This window comes from Strigops habroptila, chromosome 1 (assembly GCF_004027225.2).
Source record: "Strigops habroptila isolate Jane chromosome 1, bStrHab1.2.pri, whole genome shotgun sequence".
NCBI classification, from domain to species: Eukaryota; Metazoa; Chordata; class Aves; order Psittaciformes; family Psittacidae; genus Strigops; species Strigops habroptila.
This window is the reverse complement of record NC_044277.2, coordinates 3,792,133-3,815,713: the sequence shown is the minus strand read 5'-3', so window position 1 is coordinate 3,815,713 and position 23,581 is coordinate 3,792,133. Positions and strand designations below refer to the sequence as shown.

The window sequence follows — 23,581 nt, the reverse complement described above, 5'->3', positions numbered from 1 at the left end:
AAGGGCTTGAACCTCATGTCCTCCATCCAAAAGTCCATTTCGCCAGCAGGAAGTCTACCATAATCCTCAACTCAGCTTCTCCTTGCTGGTGTGATGACCAGGCAACCCTATCCATCTTCCTGGGTGGACTGAGGTCAACATCTCTTGTGTTGCTCAACTGGGAGATGCTGCCTCAAGATCTCAGTCAGTGAGCTGCTGCTCTCCATTGGGTAGATGTAGCTGTTCAACTGGTCTATAATGGGAGAAGCAACAAGGGAAGGAGAAGCAGCCACCGGATCTCCAGCTACAAGATCTTCCTAAACTGGCAGATGTGTTTGTGCTGGTGGATGATGCATATTTAGGAGTTTTTCCCTCCCATTGCTGCTTCCTGCCAGAGTTAAGAGAGGCTGATCACAGTTGATCCAGGCATTTGGTGTGTTTCTGGTACAAGGGCTGCCTACTGCACAGGTGATCTCAAGTGGTCAGGCTCTTGCATGCTATGATTTATTAGCCATGGCCCCTTGGGGCCCTCAGTTGGGCAACTTGTCCTACAGACTTATTATGGGGTCAGCTCTTTCCATGCAGGACAAAAGGCAGCTCTGAACCATGTGGCATTTTATCCAACTACATCAGTTGAGATGTGCTGGACAGGATCAGGCTGTGTATGGGCTCTGCTTATGCCAATTATTCCATGTTGACGTGGGTACATAAGAGCCATGATACACTTTGGTAAGTGAGCAATGCAATTAGCTTGCTGAACCAAGGGAAGTCCACTGTTGCAGACCAGCACTGGGGTGTCTCCACTGCCAGACCCTCCTACGGAGAAGACCTTGCTTGGACTCAAGTGAATGCGATGGTTGGACTCTCTCTGGCAAGGTGCTGGCTCCTGACCCTGCTAAGGAAGCACTGGAGATGGAACACGCAGTGATTATGCTGGCTGGACAGAGGGCAGCCCATGGGGAAAGGGCCTTAATGTGGACACTTAGAACCCTAGGTACACCCCTAGAACCTACCTTGGCACTGGGCAAATCATCCTCTGCCTTGGGCTCCAGTTTATCTAATCTGGCTGCAGCCCATCATGTAATTGCAGTAGGTCCAACCCTTGCCCAACCACCTCTGTTGTCCATTTGGGAGCTCCCAGGAAAGGAGAATGGGATGACAGGATGGGATGATAGCCATTGTGATGGGATGACACATTTGGGGTGTGGGCTGAAGTCTCCAGCTAAGGGGAGGCAGCAGGACTCAACACACCCCTCCATTCATCCCTCTACCATCCCTTGGCTAGAGCTTGGCTCTGCCTTTGGCTCCCCATGTTAACTTCCCCATTAGCAGCACACAGGGATGTACAAAACAGTGAACGCTGTTTATTTTGCTGCTGGAGTGTAACCACCATCATTTCATAACAACAACAACAAAAAGTGATTACTAAAAGGCATACAGGGTTGTTTTTTCTCCTTTTTTTTTACACAAGATGTAAGTAAACAGACAAGTTTCTTTTTTAAAAAGGTTATAAAGTGTCAAGATCCTATACCTCATCTGCATATTCAAAGTGATGCCATCCGATACAAAAAGCATTGGGTATAATAACTTAGCTATGGCTCAGACCAGAAGAAACAATCCCCCCCCCCCTCAAAAATAAGTCATCTGGGCTTAATCTACATACTACTAGGATTGCCCATGGAGTTAGAAAGGAAAATATGCAGCTCTTTGTTGCACAGAAAGACACAGCAGGGAAGTGGAGAGTTCACTGGGAGATCATCGTCGGAATGCCCCCCATTCCCAGGAATGTCTGCAGGACCACAGCCAGCCCATGACCCCCCCCCGCTGCACAAAGAAACCAGCAGCATTTTCCTCCCAGCAGACAGCATCCCACTGAAATCCATCGGCAAACTGTACCTTCCCAGCCTGCTGGAAGCAAAGGAGATAGAAGAGGCTGGAAACTGCATGGAAGTCACGGATCTCCCTGGGAACTTTTCCCACTGGGACTAATAAAAACCAAACCAACCCAGGGCAAAAATTAAATCAACCCCAACTCATTCTGTTGTAGATAGAGCAAGACTCTGCTTCCTTGGGAAATGTGTTACTCATAAAGCCTCCTCACCCGAACCTCTCAGCCCAAGCACCGCGGTGTCAGCCCCATTGCAAGACTCATTCTATGAACTTACAGATGTGAAGCCTTTGAATAAGCATCACCAGACCTTGGTTAAATAAAGAGCTGGCCATTTGTGTTGCCTTCCTTCCCACCACTGCTCCCAACACCCGCTCCATCCCACTGGCAAACAGGGAGAACAGAAGGGACACATGAGCCTCTTAACTGAAATGCAGATAATGACACACACAACTATCAATTCCTGCTCAGATTTATTCCTCCACATGAGGTTCAGCCATGATTGATTCCTGGACAAAGTCTACAAGCTCTTGGCTTGTTGAACTGGGAATCTCTTCTTTGCCACCCCTTAGGTCTCCAGATCTCCTGCTATCAGTTTGGAGCCCTGTCCCTGCAAACTATGGAAAGATGGAGGCTTTCCATGGAGCGGGTGAGGAAGGCAGATATATATAATACCCAATTTGTGCCTTTGCTTCTGCAGAGAAAGGCAGGATAAGGTGGTAGTCAAAGCCATGGGGTATGTGTCTCCAATGACATGTGCCAAGACCCAATGTACACAACTGGAGCCATTAACAGAATTGGCAAATAAGTCAGATTTTTAAGGCTCTCCTTTCAATATCTTGGCATCTGAGGTGAAACAGGGATTAGAGTACAAGGAGACCCCAAAGCCAGCCCAAACCATGAGCCACTGGCCACTTAGGCCTTGCTCTGGTGCTGTGTGTCTACTGAGCTCCAACTTTCCCTCTAACCCAACTATTTTAGTGAGGGGACTCAGCTCTTCGTTGAGATTTCTAACCAAAAATCTGATTGGAAGACCACTCAATTTCCCCAGCCTGTTGTTTCTGTATCCCTCTCTCTAGGCTGAAACATCTAGGAGCTAATACCATCTAGGTGACAGCAAGTTCCAGGAAAGGGGGTAGATGCCCATTAAAAGAAGAGAAAAATGAGGACAATTCAACCAGCATTATTTTCTCTCTTTTTTTTTTTTTTGCAGTGACTCAGAAGAGGATGAAGATGCTGCTCTGCCAGCCAGGGGTGGTCAGGATTTGGCCACATGGATCGCACTAGGTCAAGAACTGCTCTTACACTAGAAGCTCCCTATTCTTGAGGTGGTTGGGTTGATGCTACATAAAGCAAAGGAGCAGTGCAAAGCCTCCTGTCCCCTCTGTGCTCCCCCCAGACAAGGCCACCAAAGCTGAGATTTGAGTGTATTATCAGAGCTCAGCACTGAGCACTTCCACCATCAAACCCTGCGTGAAGGAGGTGAAAAGTTCCCATGGCCAAAGGAGGCTGAATTCAAGCCCTTCTGTCCGTATCCTGACCCCCACTCAAAAGCATCATGGCTGAAGCCCTGGACCATTCGCCCTGGCCAATCTGCCATGTGATGGACCCATAAGCATGGGCAAGGAAAACATTTCTTCTCTTACCAGTGCAGAAACATCTCCAAGACTTCAAAGCAACTGTTCCCAAGGCTTATCCTCACTCTTTGCAAGTCATGGCACAGCCTGTGGTGACCAGGAAGCACATGGGATTGTGAAGTCTCCTAGATAAGAGGGATTGGGGCTGTCCCCATTGCAATGACAAGCCATCTCCTATTACCCCTGGGGACAAAGCAGCACCTATTGTAGCAGCAGGACACACCAGGCAGGAAGGGATGGTGACCACCCAACAGGACTGTTGTAATACAGGATCAGGCTTTTATCAGCACAATCTATCACCCTTCCCAACCAGCACAGACCCTTCGACCATTGCTGCCTTCCCCATGAGACATAGGAATCAACAGCCTGGAATGGGACAGGAGAAGCTCAAGGGACCAAGGACTGTCCCACAGTATGGAGGCTTGGACAGGCCAAAATGTGCAATATGGCAACCCTGGGGCCATGCATTATGGTCCCACCTCACTCAGCATCACAGCTCATCCCATCGGATGGCTATCCCTGCTGGGCAACAGGGCTTGTTCCCACTGGGAGAGAAGGAGTCACACTGGGAATGGCTCCAAGCTCCTCCTTTGCCTACGTGTGGTGGCACGAAGCCACCCCCTACCCTTCTGCAGGTACTGTAGGTGTCTAACCAGCCTTCCTCACCCTTTATCCCAATAGATGAACCCTCTGAAGCCAATGTCTCTGGACAGTCTATGTTTTGGAAGGCACACGAACCTTTGGAGATACCCAACACAGGGCACTGAAGGCACCTCAAGTTGGGCAGCCTAAAACCACAAGACACTGGGTGTCTAGCCCTCCTTGTCCCCTAAAACTGCGATCCTCTACAGCTGAGGGGTGAGCAGCAGCGAGCCCAAGGGACACCCAGAGCATCCATTGGGCCACAGGTATGACAGTGGATGGTACCCAATTGTGACCCAGTGCCATGGATCTCAGATGGGAGAAAGAAAGGCCAGAGGACGTGTGGAAGACAAACATGTTATTTTCTTCAGGTTTTTTTACCTTTAATTAGCAAATTTCTTCTTATTCTCACCAAAAGAAAACCCACCCCCTGCCCCTACGTGCCCATCGCTCCAGCTGCTGCAAGCGTTCAAAGGCAGAGAGTGGAAGAGATGTTTAATGTCTGGGCTGAGGGGCAGCTCCAAAACACCCCCCCAGGGCATGTGCCGGGGGGTTTTGGGGTGCCAGATGCTGTGTTACGGATGTGGGAAAGGCAGGAGCGAAGTTTGGTGATGTGCTCTTGCCAGGAGCACCCAAAATCCCCCAGGGAAGCTGCAGCACAGCCCCTTGGCCAGCAAACACAGGGGTGGAGGACATGGATGTGCTCCAAGAGGCACATCCCCATGGGTATTGCAGGCAGAATCAGGGCTTGCGCCAGGGCTCAGTGGTGGGGACACGACAGAAGAGAACCCACCACTCTGCGCATTGAATTTGGAAGCTGTAAGTAAGAGCACCCAAACTTTGCAGGGCATCAGTGCTGAGCCTGCACCCTGGCAAAGTGGGTGCCTTAAAGCCCTGCCATGGTCACCTCATGCAGCAAGCACCATGTGCAGCATCCTGGCTGGCATCAAGGTAATGGGGAGATGCCGAGTGGTAGAGGAGCCAGGAGAAAGGGAATGGTGCCAGGAGGACTTAGCTCAGCCCTTCCCATGGCCACAAGGCCAACACCAAGCTCTAAGACCCTTTTACCTCTCCCTCCTATCACCATCTTCCCCGAGGCCATTGCACCATCCCCACCTCTGTCCCTGCTGCTGCAGCCCTTATTTATAGGGAAGAGGTGGGAAAGGGTTTTTCTGGGGGTGCTCCAGCCCTACTGCTCCCCATCCCTTCTCAGCTGGCACCATCCTGCCTGCATCACCCTAAACCGAACACCCTGGGATGGGCGCATCCCTCTCAGTGCAACAGGAGGGGAAAGGGAGGAGGAGGAAGGCGATGAAGAACCATCACGAGCTCACTGCTAATGCCAAGAATCAAAGGGCAGTGCTGCCTTCCCTCCTTGGGGCTGTAGCTGGAGAGAGCAGCCCTTTTCAGGGGTCCAAGATGACAGTGCTGTGGGTGCTGGAACATGTTGGTGGTGCTCCACGTCCCCCCTACCCCAGCCCTGGCAGTGGGGCAGCGTGTGTGGATGCACAGGGCTGGGCGAGGAAGGTGAAGGGGTGGGATGTGTGTGAGCGCCCGGGTGTCTGTGTGCACGGGTTTTGGCAAGAGGTCGTTGAGGTTACATGATGCAGCATTTGTTCTTGTGGTTATGAGGGTCCTTAAATCGGAGTCTCTGCTTTGGTCGGTATTTTTCCAAGTACGTCAGCTGCTTGCTGTTGATGGCTCCTCTGCGCTTCCTGCGGGGACAGAGGAGTCAGCACAGTCACTGGGGTGGTAGGAGAAGATCCCCCCCATCCCAAACTCAAACTATTGGGTGCTGAACCCCCCCTGCCTGGAGCTGGAAGGGATTTTGGAAGCTGTGGCCATGTGCATCCTCCAGGGATGGGGACAGGGACTGACCCCAGTGGCTTTTCTTGCTCATCCACCCTGTGAGCATCAGGACACGGAGAGCTGGGGGAGAGCTGGGTAGCTGCCAGAAGCAGAGTGCCTGCTGAAAGCCCCCCAGGGATGCTCCCAGCTGCTGCTACAGCCTCCTGATGCAAAGGTGCTTGATGCCAGCACCTCCCTTGTCCTCGCCCAAAGTGCTGTGACGCCAGGTTACACCAGCAGATAAGCTGGAAAGCTGCTCAGTGGAAAAGGACCTGGGGGTGCTGACTGACAGAGCTGAACATGAGCAGCTTGTACCCAGGCAGTCAAGAAGGCCAATGGCACCCTGGCCTGTATCAGCAATAGTGTGGCCAACAGGACCAGGGCACTGATTGTTCCCCTGCACTGGGCACTGGTGAGGTTGCACCTCGAATCCTGGGTTCAGTTCTGGGCCCCTCACTACAAGAGAGACATTGAGGTGCTGCAGCAGGGCCAGAGAAGGGCAATGGAGCTGGTGAAGGGCCTGGAGCACAAGTGTGATGAGGAACGGCTGAGGGACCCGGGGGGGTTTAGTCTGGAGAAGAGAAGGCTCAGAGGGGACCTTATCGCTCTCTACAACTGCCTGAAAGGAGGTTGTAGTGAGATGGGGTCGGTCTGTTCTCCCAGGGAACAAGCGATAGGACAAAAGGAAACGGCCTCAAGCTGCACCAGGGGAGGTTTAGATGGAGATTAGGAACAATTGCTTCCCCAGAGGGTGCTCAGGCATTGGAACAGGCTGCCCAAGGCAGTGCTGGAGTCATCGTCCCTGGAAGTGTTCACAAATCATGCAGATGAGGCCCTTAGAGACATGGTTTAGTGGTGGCCTTGGCAGTGCTGTGGTAAAAATTGGACTTGACGATCTTAAAGGTCTTTTCCAAACTGATTGATTCTATGATTCTATGAAAAGCAACCCCAGCACCCTGAAAAAAACCCTGGGACATGACAGACCTCTCCGTTGCCTCGGAGAGGGGCTGCTTTCTCCCCTGACACCAAAACACCACTTGACTTACTGTCGGATGAACTGGATGGCATCTTCATATTTCATCCCGCTCTCAATCAAGGCCAGTGCGACGAGGACAGGAGCGCTGAAAGGCAATGTCAGTGGTGGTCACTCTCTAGCCACGCAGCACAGAGGGTGACATCCCATCCCGGCGCAGGGGGACACACCATGGGGCTGTAATGTTGGCACTGTGGGCAGTTGCCAGTGGTGGCTTCTAGTTCATCATTTCTTGCCATTTGGCTGCAAGCACTGGCCCAAGATGCATTTTGGGATAAAACCCCTAGGACAGGGCAGCTGTTTGCTCCTTGTCTAGTGAGCACGAGGACTTTGGAGGCAAATCTATTGGAAACATGGATGCAAATACACATGCAAAACCTGACTTAAGGCAGGGGAGCAGCACAATGCAGCAGCTCTCAAAAAACATCAGTTCCCTGTTGTAGCAGGAGGCATTTTGCAAGTATTTCCATGATGAGCTCTTAGCAAAAGGAAAACAGCCGCAGGACAGCACCAAGACACCCAGGTCCACCCCAGTGCCCAGGAGTTGGCCATAGGAAGAGCAAGGAGAAGCTCAGGCAGCAGACCCTGCCATCAACACCTATTCCCACTAAGATTTTACTGCATGCAAAAACCCTGCTCAAAGGGGGACTAGGGAAGGGAAGGAGGAGAGTGGGCATGGTTTCCCTTCTCCTCCCTTCATGGGGAGGGTGGAATATGGGGTGTCGGGCTCTGACTTACCGCCCCAGGCCGGCCACGCAGTGCACAGCCACGCAGCAGCCGGGGTCTTCGCAGAACTTGGTCTTCAACAAGTTGAGCCAATCTTCCACTATCTTGGTGGGAGGAGGCGCTCCATCGTCAAATGGCCAATCCTGCAGGAAGGGGGGAAGGTCAGGGAACAAAGAAACGCTCTTAAGGCCCTGGAGAAAAACTCAGGGGATGGCTTTTCACTCAGGGCGATGGTGTTCAGGACCTTGGCAACTCAGGATTTGCAGCCACATGAGTCTAGGTCTGGGGTCCTCCCATTTCCTATGGACAGGTTCAGTGTTCAGGAGCCCCTACAGGATCTGTGACATGGTCCCCATGTCCTCCTGCCTATAAAGACAATGGTGGCCATTGCTTGCCTCCTCCCCATTCAGATAACCACACTTTGCTTTGGGATGATATAACTCTTATCCTTCCCCCTGCCAGCTCCTGTCTAAACCCACTTGTAGGAATATTTGAGCAAAGGTGGCTTGGAGATGGCTGAAACCTCAGGGCCTGACACAGTGCTGAAATTCAGCTTGCTGCAATACATGCAAGGGGCAGTAAACAAACAGATCCTGAAAGGATGCTCTGGGGACCCCCCAGCACAGCCCTACAGAGAGATGAAGGGAGACCCCTCCAAATAGGGCCATTTAAACAGCATCCTTCAGGAAAGGCTCTTAAGGGACGAAAAAATAAAGCCCATCTTCTTCTGAGCTTCATTCTCAAGTTGTATGGACTCAACATCTACAATAATGTGAGTAAAACGGGTGTTGCATTAAGCATTCTCAGCCTTGGGCTCTGCTACGGGGGAAAAGGGTTCCCCCCCTTGCAGTGACTGCTGCAGCGTTTTGGGGAAAGGATGGTCTCTCCCCATGGGCACTGGCAGCCAGTCGAGGCTGCACGTCTCTCCCAAAATGTGGATTTCTCTCCAAAATGGATCTGGAGGGAGGAGCGTGGCCACTGGTTACGCAGCAGTGGGAAAGAGGAACACGGCATTGCTTGGAAGGGATGTGGTATGGTGACCTCCAGTGGGAGGGAAGCACAGGCCATAATCCTGGTGTTTGACCAGTGAGTCACTAAGCTGCAGTCATCCTGGGGGTCAGATGGCAAAAGAAGCTGCTTTACTTAAGTATTTGAACAGGTAATGTGATTTCAGTTGGGCTTTGCTAGGAAAGGAGCATGCTGGGCATCAGGGTGTCCTAATGCTTAAGCCAGCCCACCCCGCACAGTCTGTTGCGTGTCCTGCAGGAACATCTCTTCCCACAGTGCCCACAAAGTACTGCTGCAGCCATGAGTGTGGGTCACAGGGCTCGCAGCAGGGATGACACTGATACCACAGACTATCAAATCATAGAATGGTTTGTGTTGGAACAGAACTTAAAGCTCATCCAGTTCCAACCCCCTGCCATGGGCAGGGACACCTTCCACTAGAGCAGGTTGCTCCAAGCCCCTGTGTCCAACCTGGCCTTGAACACTGCGAGGGATGGGGCAGCCACAGCTTCTCTGGGCACCCTGTGCCAGCGCCTCAGCACTCTCTTCATAACAAGTTTCTTCCTTATATCCAGTCTAAACCTACCCTCTTTCGGTTCAAAACTGTTGCCCCTTGTCCTGTCACTACAGGCCCCAGTAAAAAGTCTTTCTCCATCTTTCTTGTAAGCCCTCTTTCTATACTGAAAGGCTGCAACAAGATCTCTCCAGAACTTTCTCGTCTCCAGGCTGAACAACCCCAACTCTCTCAGCCTTTCCTCATAAGAGAGGAGCTCCAGCTCTCCGATCATTTTTGTCCTCTGGACCTGCTACAAGTCCATCTCTTTCCTGTACTGAGGACCCCAGAGCTGGTCGCAGTACTTCAGGTGGAGTAGTAGAGGGGGAGAATCACCTCCCTCGACCTGCTGGTCACAATTCTTTCAATGCAGCTCTGGATACAGTTGGCTTTCTGGGCTGCAAGCGCACATTGCTGGCTTACATCCCATTTTTCATGCATCAGTACCCCCAGATCCTTCTCTGCAGGGCTGCTCTCAATGTATTTATCACCAAGTCTCCACTGATACTGGGGACTGCCCTGGCCCAGGAGTAGAACCTTGCACTTGGCCTTATTGAACTTCATAAGGTTCGCATGGGCCCACTCAAGGTTCCTCTGGATGGCATCCATTCCCTCTAGGGTTATCAACCACACCACTCAGCTTGGTGTCATCTGCAAACTTGCCGAGGGTGCACTCGATCCCACTATGTTACTGATGAAGATATTAAACACTACTTCTATATCCATCCTGCACCATAAACCTTCCAACAGTGAAACCCATACAGCATTGGTCCTCCTGCAGGCTTTCTGCCCCATCTCTGACCTGCTGGAAGAGCTGCCAAGCAGATGTTCATGGCATGGTTCACCTGCATCTGGCACAACTTGGTAACTGCCATCAGCTTTAGAGATTGCTTGGGATTCCCTGCAGCACACAGAGGAGCCAAAAGCACGAGGCATCCAAAACACCCATGAAGCATGCCCAGGATGGGACCACTGTACATGTGGGCACTGTGGCTGTGGATGCTGGCATCCAAGCACACCAGACCAGAGTCAGGCCTTGACTAACTTGTGCCTGTTCCCCAAAGAAAGGGGTAGGATATATAGATATAGTCTATATATTTGATATAGGTGTATGTAGAGGTATCTATCTGCATAGGCACACCTATCCATAGATATATAGGATATAGATATCTCTCTATATAACTCATAAAGTTTTTGTATAGTTATACATATAGAAGCTATACAGTTTCCATAGTGTCTTATACAGTTTCTGTATCTAGGATATTGATATCTCCCTATCTAAAAAATATCCTAGATATAGATCTCTCTCTGTTTAGAGAGGTATGGATATCCTAGATAGAGAAACTGAGACTGAAGGACTCCAGGGTAAAAGGCGGAATTTGGTTTGTAAGCAGATATGATATCCTACATACAGATTCTATACGTAGGATACAGCTATCTTTCTCTGTAAGACAGATATCCTATAGAGGATACCAGTAAGATATATCCTATAGAGACATAGCATTTATATCTGGAGAGTTATGCATCCAGAGGAACTGTATCTATAGAGACATAGGATCTACTATCTATATCCCAGAGGATCTAGGATATAGCTAGCTATCTCTGTAGGATATCCATTATACAGAGAGAGCTATATAGAGAGGGCCTACGCACAGAGGACCACCCCAGGAGACACGAGGCACTTCCAAACCCTTCCCTAAATGAGCAAAGCCTCCCTTTCCAGCTGGAACTGAACTCCTTGGCAGGGCAATCATGCCTGACATCATCTCCAATTACTTATCAGCCGAGATGCAGCCCAGGCAGCTGCCTGCTCTGCCTCTTTGGCTTTCCCTGCTTGCTGCCTGCTGCCTTTCATTCCCCCCTGAGCTGCATCAGCCGGCTGCTGGAAGAGCAAAGAGCCCACACACCCCACCCTGGGTAAGATAACACTGCGGGTAACAGGAACCATGTGCAGCTTCCACGTGGGATCAGGCGCTTTCACCCCCTGGATGCTTTAAAGCCCGAGCGACAGGCAGGGGAGGCAGCTGCCGACTCAACCACATGAGTCACAGTTTCGGTGTGTGGGCAGCTCTTTCTTTTTCTATAGCACCAGCCCCATCTCAGAGCTCATCTGCTCTGCCCCGAGGATGAATTTGGGCTTCAAACCCTCCTCCTGGACAAGCGCGATGCTGCTCTGTGACATGCAGGGTGTTAGCAGACATGAGGGATGGGGGGTATTTAAGCAACCCACCCTGCACCCATCCTGCTGCCCACCTACCATGACAGTGATGCCGTCCTTCTCCAGGGGGGTCTTGTCATAGGTCACTTCGCACACTCGCACAACCGTGGTGGCACCGTATTTCTTCAGGTCCTGGGGAGGGAAGGAGAAAGAGGGGTCTGAAAAAACCCTGCCAATTGCACCCCCTTTAACCCCAACATGTCCAAGTCCTGCTTCACCATAGGACCACTATAGTCCCTAATAAAATAGCACCGTATACCCCATCTCTGGACACTAAGCAAAGGCCCCTGTGGTCCATTCAGCCTGAGAAACACAAAGAAACATGAAATCTCAGGGTACCAAATCCATGTAGGATTTTTACCCAGCAGCTTCACAACTTCTTGGAATCATGAGTGCCAACAAAGCCATCTATTTTTAAGCCCTGACAGCCACACCAGCAAGGACTCTATATTGCAGGCAAAGAAACATCCTTGATATGGGCTCAAGTCCCCCAAAAGAGAAACTATTTGTGCCAAGGGAGGTGGCAACTCCTGCTGCAGAAATGCATGGAGGTGGCTGGGGGGGTTACAGCATGTCCCACCAACCACACTCAGCATCTTGCAGAATGCTCAGGGCTCCTTCTCGACCTCGCTGCCATATCCCATCATCATTCCAACACGCTGCAGGCTGGGGTGTGGGATTTGGTCCCCTTCCAGCCTGTCTTGTCACCCGCTGCGAGGATTGCCCCTGGATTACGTGCCGGCACACCGGCCTCGCCAGGCACATGAGATCATCCCCCTCAGTGATCCATCTCCTTCATTCCCCACATGCATTTGCCAGGCAAAGCCCCACACGCTCGGGAGCTCAGCCAAAACTCCAACAGGCAACAAGAGGAGAGGGAATTTTTCCCCATTCCCACTGGTGTTGTCCCCATTGCCTTGTGCACAGTGTGCAGGGTATGTGGGGGCTGCCCCCAAACTGCAACCATCTTCTTGCAGCTTTCTGTGCTGGTGGTGCTCACACGTGGGTTTTTGGGTGAGCACTGGGGGAGTTTCCTTGAACTCAGTGTCCTGTCACTGGTGCCAGCACATCGGACCTTAATGTCTAGGTTTAAGGCAAAAATCCTTCACCAGGCTCATGTGCAGCCCCAGGTCCCCCCGGGAATACACAGCATTCCAAAATGACTCCTCATGAGCAGAAGCTGCTTGTGCTGGCTTGGCTGAGCCTGCAGGACATGGTGTTTCCTCCAGGCATTGATAAGAAGAGCAAGTTGAAGCCTTTTAACCTGGACCACGGACATGCATCCATTAATCCCCCCCAACTCCCATATGCTGCCAGTGCCAGCGCTCCCAGGCAGGGCGCCATCACTGACTCATGCAGCATTGAGCCCTCCAGCTCCTTCTGAACCACTCAACATACTCTGGGCATTGAAAGACTCTGAGATATTTGGGACGAGAAGTCCTTATTGAGGTGCTGGGAGATGCAGGGTAGGTTGCGTGCATCCTTAAGCATCATGGCAAAGCCCCTTGATGTGATGTGCTGGTGGAGCTGGCAGGCGATGCAACAGGAATGGGGAAACTGCTCCATCTCTACCATGCCCAAACACAGTGGTTGGGGTCCTCCAAACCATCTTACCCCAAAAAGCCAGCAGTGATTGGGCCCACAGCCCTGGGATGCCACCAGAGGCTCTGGTACTAAAGAGGATGTGCTGCTGTCTCACTCTACACAAGGTTGATCCCTGTTGCATTTCAACATCAGCTTTTAGCCCCAAAATACACAGCTGGGTCCCAGTCCCCCACTTCCATCCTCCCCTCCTTACCTCCAAGAAGGTGTTGAGCGTGGCATTAGTGGGGTTATGTGTGATGAGGAACCTCATGTTTTTGTAGCAGACCTCCACCGGCGCAGGGCGGTTCATCCGAGCCATGGTGGGACAGGAGGAGGGTGAGGTGATGCTGATGGTGGTGGGGGCAAAAAACCCAAGAGAAAGCGTGGCGTGGAGGGTGGGGGGGGAACAAAAAAGCCCCAATAACCCCTCTGCACTTCAAAAATAACCCCAAAACAGGATCGAGAACTCAATATACAGACGTTGTGCAAATAATCCCAGCTCTTGGGAGCGCGCCGGCTTCCTCAACACCACCACAAGCTCCCCAGGGTGGGAGGGGGGGAAAAGCCAGACGGGCAAAAAATAATATTAATGATAATAATAATAATAATTAAAAACCAAAACCAAAACCAAACCAAAACCAAGAATCCCTTTGCTGTAGTGTCGGCGTCCTCGGTGCGTGTGCGACGGCGAGCGGCTGCCGCACGCTCCCGGGCGCTCTAGAAAGGCCTCTGCATATGGGGGGTGTTGAAGGTGGCGGGAGGGTGACCCCCGTCACGTTACCCCATCGGGGTATGTGGAGTACTTGGGGGTGGCACGGGGGGCCGGGAGCCTACGGGGCGGCGTCGGCGGCGTCCGGCAGCGGCGCCTCGCTGGGGCGATCCATGCACGGGAGCCTTGAATGGTTGAGTCGGAGGGTCGGGATGCTGGGGGAGACGAGGGGAGGCGGCCGGGCGCTGCTTTATGGGGCGAGCTGGTGGGGGCTGCGGGGCTCAGAGCTGCTCTTCAGCACCTCCATAAATCCCAGCGGACAGCGAGGCTGTAGGGGAGGGAAAGGGAAACATGGTGGTGAAGGTGTTCTCCTCCCCAGGCTTGTTGCATGGTGCAGGGAGGGACATGGTACTCCCACATGCACCAGCACCCGCATCCCATATGAGCATCCCTGACCACCCTCATCTTTGCAGAATTAGAAAGTGAGATAGTGTTTAAAGTTGAAATATCAACTGAAAAGCTGAAGTGGGACTGGAAAGCCACAGGGGCAACACGTATTTCCCCTGCAAAAGGGAAAAGCACATGGCTTACTCTCATGCCACCCAACATCAGCACCCGATGGTGTATTTAAGCACCCAAACCATGCGAACAGACCTCCCTGGCACCCATCCTCTCTCACCCAGACCTCACCTTTGCATTCCTGAAACACACAGCGAGTATTTCTGCCCCAAATGCAGTGTTAATCGGCCACATGCTCCGGGTGCTGCTCGAGCGGCTAATGTCCACCAAATGCACCTCTAATGCTCTTAGGCAAACTAAGCTGCCTGCAAATGAGCTTTCTTGGGGAGGGGGGAGCAGGGGAGGGGGAGGTGGGTGAGCAGTTTTGCCAGCTCTAGTGATGGATGTGTCTCCCTGCTCGCTCACCCGCACTCCCATCACTGCCGGCACATCGCTCCCTGTGAAGTACTGCATCCTCACATCCCGGGGCATCTTTGCCTCCAATTCTTCCCAATGGGAAGAATTAAATCAGAAAGTTAATTCTCACTGTGGAAATGCCAAAACCCAAGAGAGGATGGGCCAGGAGGGGAGGAGAGTGTGCTGCAGCCTTGCTCAGAGCAGAGGGAAACCCAGTGCTTCCCTGGGTCGTTACATACCAGACTCTTGTTTTGAAGCTGGTCCTTCCCCTGGGTCAGCGGCTGCTTAGTGCCATGTGGACAGAGCCTCAAAATAGACCATAAGCACATAAGTAACCCGAGCCAGGCCAGCATGAACCCCTTCGCCTCTCCTCCTGATGCCCCGGCTCCCAGAAACATTCCCCTCTGGCTTGTTTTACTTTGATGCAATGAGACAAGGTGGCAGCATGGAGGTGTGCTGAGTACTGAGCAGCTCATCATGCTGCCTGGGTGCTGTTGCTGGGCTGCTCCATGCCTGAGCATCATTTACAACCTGCTCGAGCATCATATACAACCTGCTTGAGCATGATTTACAACCTGCCCAAGCATCATTTACAACCTGCTCGACAGCTCTTGCTTCACCAGTGGAATGAAAACATCAAATAGCAAAAGATGAAATAGCAAAGGGAAAAAAAGCCAGGGGAGGTAGGACGGGGAAGCAGGGCTGCTCTCCCTAATGTGTCCAGCTTGGATGTTTAAATCATGTGCTTTCCTGCCGGCAGGGCTCTAATTATTTACTATTAGCAGCATGTGCGAGCCCTGGTGCTACTCCGGTGCACAGAGCACCTCTGTGCCCATGGTTTTACAGCTGGACTTTTGGAAAGGGGGTTAGAGAGGGCTAGGAGCTGGGCAAGGGCCAAAACTCAAGGAGATTTCAGCACTGAGCCCTCCCCACCTCCTCTGCAGATCCTCACAGAATCACAGAATGGTTTGGGTTGAAAGGACATTAAGCTCATCTAGTTCCAACACCTCACACCAGACCATGTCGCCCAAGGCTTGGTCCAACCTGGCCAGCTCTCAGCTCTTTAAGCATCCTCTGTGTTTAACAACATCTTGCCTTCTGCCCCTTCAGGCTCGATGCACTAGCATGAGAGGTGCTTGCAGTGCACAAGGAAAAGCAGCAATAAATACCTTTTCCCCCTCCAAGCAACCTCAAACCTTGTTTTAACCAGCCACAGCATCACATCAATAAGAGCCATGCCCACGTTTAACAGTGTCCTGGATTAAACCCACCTGCTCAGCATCCCTATGGGACTGGGAGCTGCTGTGAGCACCAACACGAGCAGCACACCCCAGGAGCAGTGGTTTGCTCCCCATCATCATCCAGCACACTACTCCTGCTCCATCGTCAGTCTGTATCCCATATAATGTTTTATGGGCTTGGATATGCTCGCTGCCAGCAACAGAGGTTCAGTGGGAACCGCCTGCGTACGAGAACAGTGAGTGCTCCTTTCCCACATGGTCTCCTCTCCAGTGGAAGCATTTCAAGTGTTCTGGTAATGCACATCCCGGCAATTCAGCCCCGAAGCCCATAAATCCCTAATGGATATTCAATCACAAATCATCCCCAGCACCACAGGCTGCAATCACCATATTAAGCACGGCAGACCAATGTGAAAAGGCCTATTTTGGCTAATATTAATAACCTGCCAAGTGGGTATCCTTCTGATTTGAAGCATCTGAAGATGCAGTGAGCAAGCCCCGATGAGGATGCTCAGCAGTGCAGCACTGGCCCTTCAGGATCAAATCCATCATGATGAAGCCTAATGAAGGAAATCCAGCATGGATGACTGCAGGAGCTGTACATCCTGCTGCCACCATCCCCCTGCCATGCCTAAAGGATGGGGATCACCAGCCCACAATGCAACCATCACTGTAAGCTCACCTCAAAGCTTTGCTGGCAACACTTGCCTTTGAATCTCCACAAGTATTAATATGACAGAAGGCTCCTTCCTTGCAATGCCCCCAAAAGTCACACATACCATGCGAGCCACAATGATGCCTTTTGCCACGATTGTGGAAGTTTCTGGTTCTTCCACAAGAAGTTTTGCAGCCAAGAGACCAGCAAGGATCCAGGGTGAATGTACTCTCTTGTAGCAAGAAAGCAATGGAGAGTAATGCTGCTCTGGGGCATGGGGACCAAGCTATGACCTCCCTGCCTACACCCCAAAGTGGAGGGGATCATGGGATTCTCCTAAGTATTCCTTTGCAGCGTGGCAGCACCATTATACATACCTTGGCCTTGTCCCATATGTCAAGAGACAGAGAGTGCAACAGCAGTGATGAGGCTGCTTTTCCTCCCAGCACCTCAATGCAAAATAAACCATGGAATCATAGAACGGTTTGGGTCGGAAGGGACCTTAAATATCTAGTTGCAACCCCCTACCATGGGCAGGGACATCTCCCACTAGACCAGATTGCTCAAAGGCCAGGTCTTCACTGCAGTCAATGAAAGGGCTTGGCTGGAGCAGTGAGCGGATGCCAGATCTGATGGCTATTGCTGCTGGTCCTTGGGCTAGAGGGATACAGCTGGTGAAGTCAGGTTTTCCTATACACAGCAACAAAGGAAAAGGAAGCTCTGCAGAGCCAAAGCTCCACGTGGGCTTTAGCAGCAGGACTCGGAACAAAGGCTCTTACTCACCCAAACAATATGTATCTGACCCACATATAAATATAGCTATCTCCCGAGTGAGCACTTCTCATGTTCAAAGTTCACCTTCAGAATAATCTAACAAAACACCCATCTGTGTTACATTTGCTCAACCTCTCTCCTGATTTCAGCTGACATAGCAAGACACCAACCAGCCCTTTCCCCTTATGGCTGATCAAGTCCTGCTCTGCCTGCTCCCAATCCCACCTCTGCAACAAGCATTTATATCACGATGAATCATAGATTCATAGAATGGTTAGAGTTGGAAATGACCTTAAGATCATCCAGTTCCAACCCCCTGCCACGGGCAGGGACACCTTCCACTAGAGCAGGTTGCTCCAAGCCCCTGTGTCCAACCTGGCCTTGAACACTGCCAGGGATGGGGCAGCCACAGCTTCTTTGGGCACCCTGTGCCAGCGCCTCAGCACCCTCACAGGGAAGAACTTCCGCCTAAGAGCTCATCTCAACCTCCCCTGTTTCAGTTTGAACCCATCACCCCTTGTCCTACTACTACAATCCTGGATGAAGAGTCCCTTATCATCATCATTGCAGCCCCCTTCAGACACTGGAAGCTGCTCTGAGGTCTCCACACAGCTTCTCTTCTCCAGGCTGAACAGCCCCAACTTTCTCAGCCTATCTTCATACGGGAGGTGCTCCAGCCTCTGATCATCCTCATGGCCTCCTCTGGACTTGCCTCCAACAGCTCCATGTCCTTTTTATGCTGAGGACACCAGAAGTGCACACAGTGCTCCAAGTGGGGTCTCACGAGAGCAGAGTAGAGGGGGAGAAAACAGATCAGAAGACAAGCTTCTGAGTAGTCCCATGTAGCAGTTCTGCATACATGTACTACCACTGCCATGTATGACCACACTGAGCAGGTCTAGGAGGCTTGGTTGCACACATGAGGAGACCCACCAGCACCACTGTCACCAGCACGACCATCACTGCCACCAGCACGAGCAGCATCACCACTGCCACAATTGCCACCAGAACGAGCATCTCTACCACCAGCACCACTGCGTAGAAGGACAGGTCCCAGCACACAGAGAGCCACAGTGCCATCCCCAGACCATGACTGCAGCCAGAACCCGGCCACAGACAAGCCCATGTGTTGAGATTTCCTCTGGCTGCATCCGCACGGAAGGAAACGGGAGAGATCCGGGAGGAGAGGGCCGGAAACACAACACCCCACAGGAGCCAGCATCTGGGGGCAGAGGCTTAAGCAGCCACCAGCACATCCTGCTCCAGGTGCGGAGCTGGAATGAGCGGAATGGGATGTGCTGGAAAAGCTGTGCTGGGAACCATGGGGGAGGCAGCAGAGTGGAGCAGCACCAAGGACCATCTGCCAGGGAAGCGGTGTGGGGCTTTTCCTCCGGAAAGTTATTGTCTTGTTTGTTTCTTTGCTGCAGGGGATGTTTTCTGAGCAAAACAACAAGGAGGATTAGAATTGCAGAGGTGCAGAGGGGGACCTATTGGCAGCCCAGCAAAAGGCACCTGCAAGATAAACCAGGGCATGCATCTTCCTCCACATTCTTTTTGGTGCACGGTAAGCGCTGGCTCACATGTAAATATGCAGAAATGAGCCAAATGGCCCCAGATTTTATAGCTCCAGTCAGATTTAAGAAGTTTGGTGGTATTTAGGCAGCGGGGAAAGATGCTGGGATGATGTTGGCGTGGAGATTTGCAAGAAGGAAGCACTTAAAAGACTGGTAAAGAGGGAAGAACGGGCAGGATGAGCCAGACAGATAAAGAGAAAAGCACAGTGTTCCCAGCACTGTGCAAGCTGGGAATGCACTGGAGGCCCTGGTAACATGACTGACCCCTTTTTAGCTTTCATTTGAACAGTTTTTCTTTGAAAAGAGGCTGAGACACAGTATGAAAGTGCCTAAAATGGCCCTTTGGGAGTTGTTTTCCCACTCGCCTGCTTTGGTTGCGGTCCATGACCATGATGGGACATGGACCCTGTGCTGATGCAAGGATGCCTGTGATGGTCACTGATGCTGGGGCTGTGTCCCCTGTTCAGTGCTTGTGGGGCAATGCCCCAGAGGAAATACAAGATGCTCCAAGCACCCCCTGCACAGCCTTTTAGCTGCAATTTCAGGGTTTACACCCACATGCAACCCCCAAGCAGCTGCAATTTGGGGTCTAAAAAATGCAAAAAGGAGCATAACCCCGCATTTTTCCTAAGGACCATCCCTAGAGCTGCATTTCTGCATGCAGTTTCAAAGCATGAGGTTATAGGAATCATAATCACTGTTATCCCAGCACTGCCAAGGCCACCACTAAACCATGTCTCTAAGGGCCTCATCTACATGATTTGTGAACACTTCCAGGGACGGTGAGTTCACCACTGCCCTGGGCAGCCTGTTCCAATGCCTGAGTGCCTCTCCGTGAAGAAATTGTTCCTAATATCCAATCTAAACCTCCCCTGGCACAGCTTGAGGCCGTTTCCTCTTGTCCTGTCACTTATCAGCTCATAAACCCACAAAAAGGTACCAATTGTTCAGCATAGGGGGGAAAAGACCTCCCCAGCCAAACCCAGTCCCTCACCCACCCTTCCTACCCTATGGGCAGCCCCACTCACAGCAAGATCCTGGTTATATGATCCGGGATATCCCCTCTGCTGCCTTCCCCCAGCAGCCACAGGGTGCAGACGTCAGAGGCTTTTCCTGGCTTGGATTTGAAGGGAAAGGAGGAGAGGGGAAAGAAAGAAGGAGGAGGAAGAGAGGCCAAATCCATAGGGAAAAGTAATAGGAGGCTTTGGGCTGGCTGCCTCCCAGATCTGCAAAGGGAGTGCCCCAGAGGGGCTTTATTTAGGGGGGGTGAAAGGCTCGGGTGTTTGGGGACAACTGGTCCCCACGCTCCGGTGCCCAATGCACAGGGATGTCAGGCACTCCAAATGCTGGGGCCAGCTCCCTGCATCCTTCAGGGATTTCTTTTTGGCCAGAGGAATCAGGGAAAAAAGAAGCAATTCTGCATCTGATGGGGTATTTCCAGGCTTCCTGCCTTGTCCAAGAGCATTCTTGGAAAGACAAAACTCCCAAAGCAGCTTTTCCTTGCCCCAAAACACACATAAGGAGGGCAAGCTGACCGCAGTGGTCCCCTCCTTACAACTGCCACCACTATGCGACTTTTCCACCCCAAATCTCTGGCATGGCTGAACATCTGCTCATCTTTTCTTGCGGTTTCTTGCAGCATTTAATGAATTTAGTGAATTTAAATGAATTTAAATTTAATGAATTTAGTGTATTTAATACTTATGGCAAGTGTCTGAATGGCAAAATGTAGCGTGAAGGGGAGCAATTCCTTTCAGGAGAAGCACCAGGAGCACAGGCAGCACAAGACCTGTTTGGAAATGTCCCCACTTAGTGGTGGCATTCCCTTGAGAAGATGTCCCTACACTGCCCGGTCCTATCTCCTCATCAAGCCAACAGCAGCCCTGACCAAAGGGCACTGCAGCCCCTTCTGTGTCACCGGTGTCTTGCACAATCCCCAACACCAACTGGCCGCGGTGGCTTTGATGGATGTTTGTTGACAAAGAAGGGGCCTCCAGGGGACTCAATCAACCCAAGGAGTAGATTTTGACCTGCAGATAGTGTTGAAATAGTGCTCCATGGCATGCTGGGGATGGCAACAGGATGGAACAGAGATGCTGCATGCAGGTAGTAACTGCTCTTGAGGGCTACTAACAATAGAGATGCCAGAGGAAACATGATGGGTGTCAGCCATGATAACTAAAAGCCATGGAGCAAACACAGGGAGATGGGAATCCCTTCTTCTTCAGGGGGTGCTGCAAGGTCTGACAGTGCCCAGACATGCTCAACCCCGGCATGCTCATCCCACTGAACTCAAGTCCTCCAGAGAAGGTTTTCCCTGCAAACCCCTTCCATACACCTCCTTATTTCCAGCAAAAAGCCACAGCACAGCTCCCTGGTTGCAGTGGGACCACTGCTCTGCAAAGCAACACATTGGCAAAGCTCTAAGGACAAAGGTGGGTACCTCCGAGCTGCCAGTTTTGGATGCAGGACTACAGGCATGGCCTGATACTGTGCCCTTTCCTACCCCCTTGCACTGGGCGACCGCCAGCAATAGCAACAAACTAGTCTGGTCTGAGCTGCTGCTGCTCTTGCGCAAAGCCCCAGCACCAAGGGACACCGGGCTGGCAGCGCCGAGGTGTCACCTGCCCGTGGGTTTGCAGAGCAAATAAAGGTGGTTTTCCTTCAAACAAAGGATCAAAGGGGATGAAATGCCATGTTGAGTGGTGCGGTTGATAAGCTGGAAGGAAAGGATTGCGTCTAGAGGGACTTTGATTGGCTTGAGGAGTAGGGCCATGTGAACATCATGAAGTTCAACACGGCCAAGTGCAAGGTCCTGCACATGGGCAATCCCCAGTATCACGAGTGGACTGAGAGCAGCCCCCTGAGAAGGATTTGGGGGTGCTGATAGACGATAAATGGGACATGACCTGGCAATGTGTGCTTGCAGCACAGAAAACCAATTGCATCCTGGGCTGCATCAAAAGCAGCGTAACCAGCAGGTTGAGGGAGGGGATTCTCCCCCTCTGCCCTGGTGAGACCCCCCCGGAGTCCTATGTCTAGCCCTGGGGTTCCCATCGCAAGACAGACCCATAATGCTGTTGGAGTGGGTCCAGAGGAGGCCATGAAGATGATCCGAGGGCTGGAGCACCTCTCCCATGAAGAAAGGCTGAGAGGGTTTGGGTTGTTCAGCTTGGAGAAGGCTCTGGGGGGACCTTAGTGCACCCTTTCAGTGTACAAATGGAGCTTATAAGAAAGACAAAGACTTTTTGCTAGGGCTGGTAGGGATAGGGCAAGGGGCAGTGGTTTAAAACTCAAAGAGGGTAGGTTTAGTTGAACATAAGGAGGGAATTTGTTATGAGGAGAGTGGTGAGTCCCTGGCACAGGGTGCCCAGAGAAGCTGTGGCTGCCCCATCCCTGGAAGCATTCCAGGTCAGGTTGGACAGGGCTTGGAGCAACCTGGTCTAGTGGAAGATGTCTGTGCCAATGGCAGGGGGCTTGGACTAGAGGAGCTTTAAAGGTCCCTTCCAACCCAAACCACTCTGTGATTCTATGACTCCCCGATGGCCAGAGTGGCACTGTGGCCCTTCCCCAGCAGTCTCCACATTGGCTTACACCCAGCTTGCCTCTTCATTGAGTGGTGTCCAAACTGGATTAAAGATTAACCAGGGGATTAAAACACCATGCTTGAAAAGGACTTTCTGAGCATTGCAAAAATGGGCTGAAAACGCCTTAACACCAGACTCCTACAATGCTGCAGCTTGGGACGTGGTTCCAGACTGCTAAAATAGGCTCACCCATTACAATCAAGCCGGTCTCCTTCTGGGCTGCAAACCAGAAGCAGAAAGCAGGCTATTGGCACTCCGGATGAGCATGGTTTAAATCACACCCTCAGCTGCCACGCAGTGATGCTCTGGATGCCAAGGCTGCTCCCGGATGCTGTTTGAGGCAGAACCAGCTAAAAAAGAATTGATGGCAAACTGTGGAGATGCCAGTGCTTCTTTTCACTTAAATGAACTGCCTTTGATACCTAAGATGAACAGTCCTCAAATCCTATTCCTGTCATTCACAGGAAGGATTTCGGGCAGCAGCTCTATAAATGCCAGCAAATGCCTTGGCATCATGTTCAGCCTGGAGAAAAGAAGCTGCGTGAAGACCTCAGAGCAGCTTCCAGTATCTGAAGGGGGCCTAAAGGATGCTGGAGAGGGACTCTTCATCAGGGACTGTAGCGATAGGACAAGGGGTGATGGGTTCAAACTGAAACAGAGGAAGTTCAGGTTAGATATAAGGAAGAAGTTCTTTACTGTGAGAGTGCTGAGGCACTGGAACCAAATGAAGTGGTAAATGCTCCATCTCTGGCAGTGTCCAAGGCCAGGTTGGACAGAGCCTTGGGCGACATGGTCTAGTGGAATGTGTCCCTGCCCATGGCAAGGGGTTGGAACTGGATGATCTTAAGGCCCTTTCCCACCCAAACCATTCTGTGATTCTATGATCTCAGAAAGAGAAATTGCTACGATTCGCATGAGCAAAACATTTGTGTCAAAGCTGCTGTTGGATGCTGCTACTTGCTCCTCTCCCCATCCAAGCAGGGAAAGCAAGGAGAAGATTGTGCAGCACA

The 23,581-nt window shown here is 51.6% G+C and overlaps 1 protein-coding gene across 2 annotated transcripts in view; it reads right to left on the bottom strand.

Annotated features, from left to right (window-relative positions):
* Positions 1-1,323: 1,323 nt before the first annotated feature.
* PTP4A3 (protein tyrosine phosphatase 4A3) overlaps positions 1,324-23,581 on the bottom strand; it is a 49,444-nt gene continuing 27,186 nt past the window's right edge. For both annotated transcript variants that reach the window (XM_030503446.1, XM_030503450.1), the window contains exons 2-6: positions 13,331-14,153; positions 11,572-11,664; positions 7,766-7,896; positions 7,041-7,115; positions 1,324-5,861 (exon numbers count right to left, since the gene is read on the bottom strand). In XM_030503446.1, coding sequence (XP_030359306.1) covers positions 5,744-5,861; positions 7,041-7,115; positions 7,766-7,896; positions 11,572-11,664; positions 13,331-13,435 — 522 coding nt within the window. In that variant the 5' untranslated portion in view covers positions 13,436-14,153 and the 3' untranslated portion in view covers positions 1,324-5,743. The remainder of the gene's footprint in view (positions 5,862-7,040; positions 7,116-7,765; positions 7,897-11,571; positions 11,665-13,330; positions 14,154-23,581) is intronic.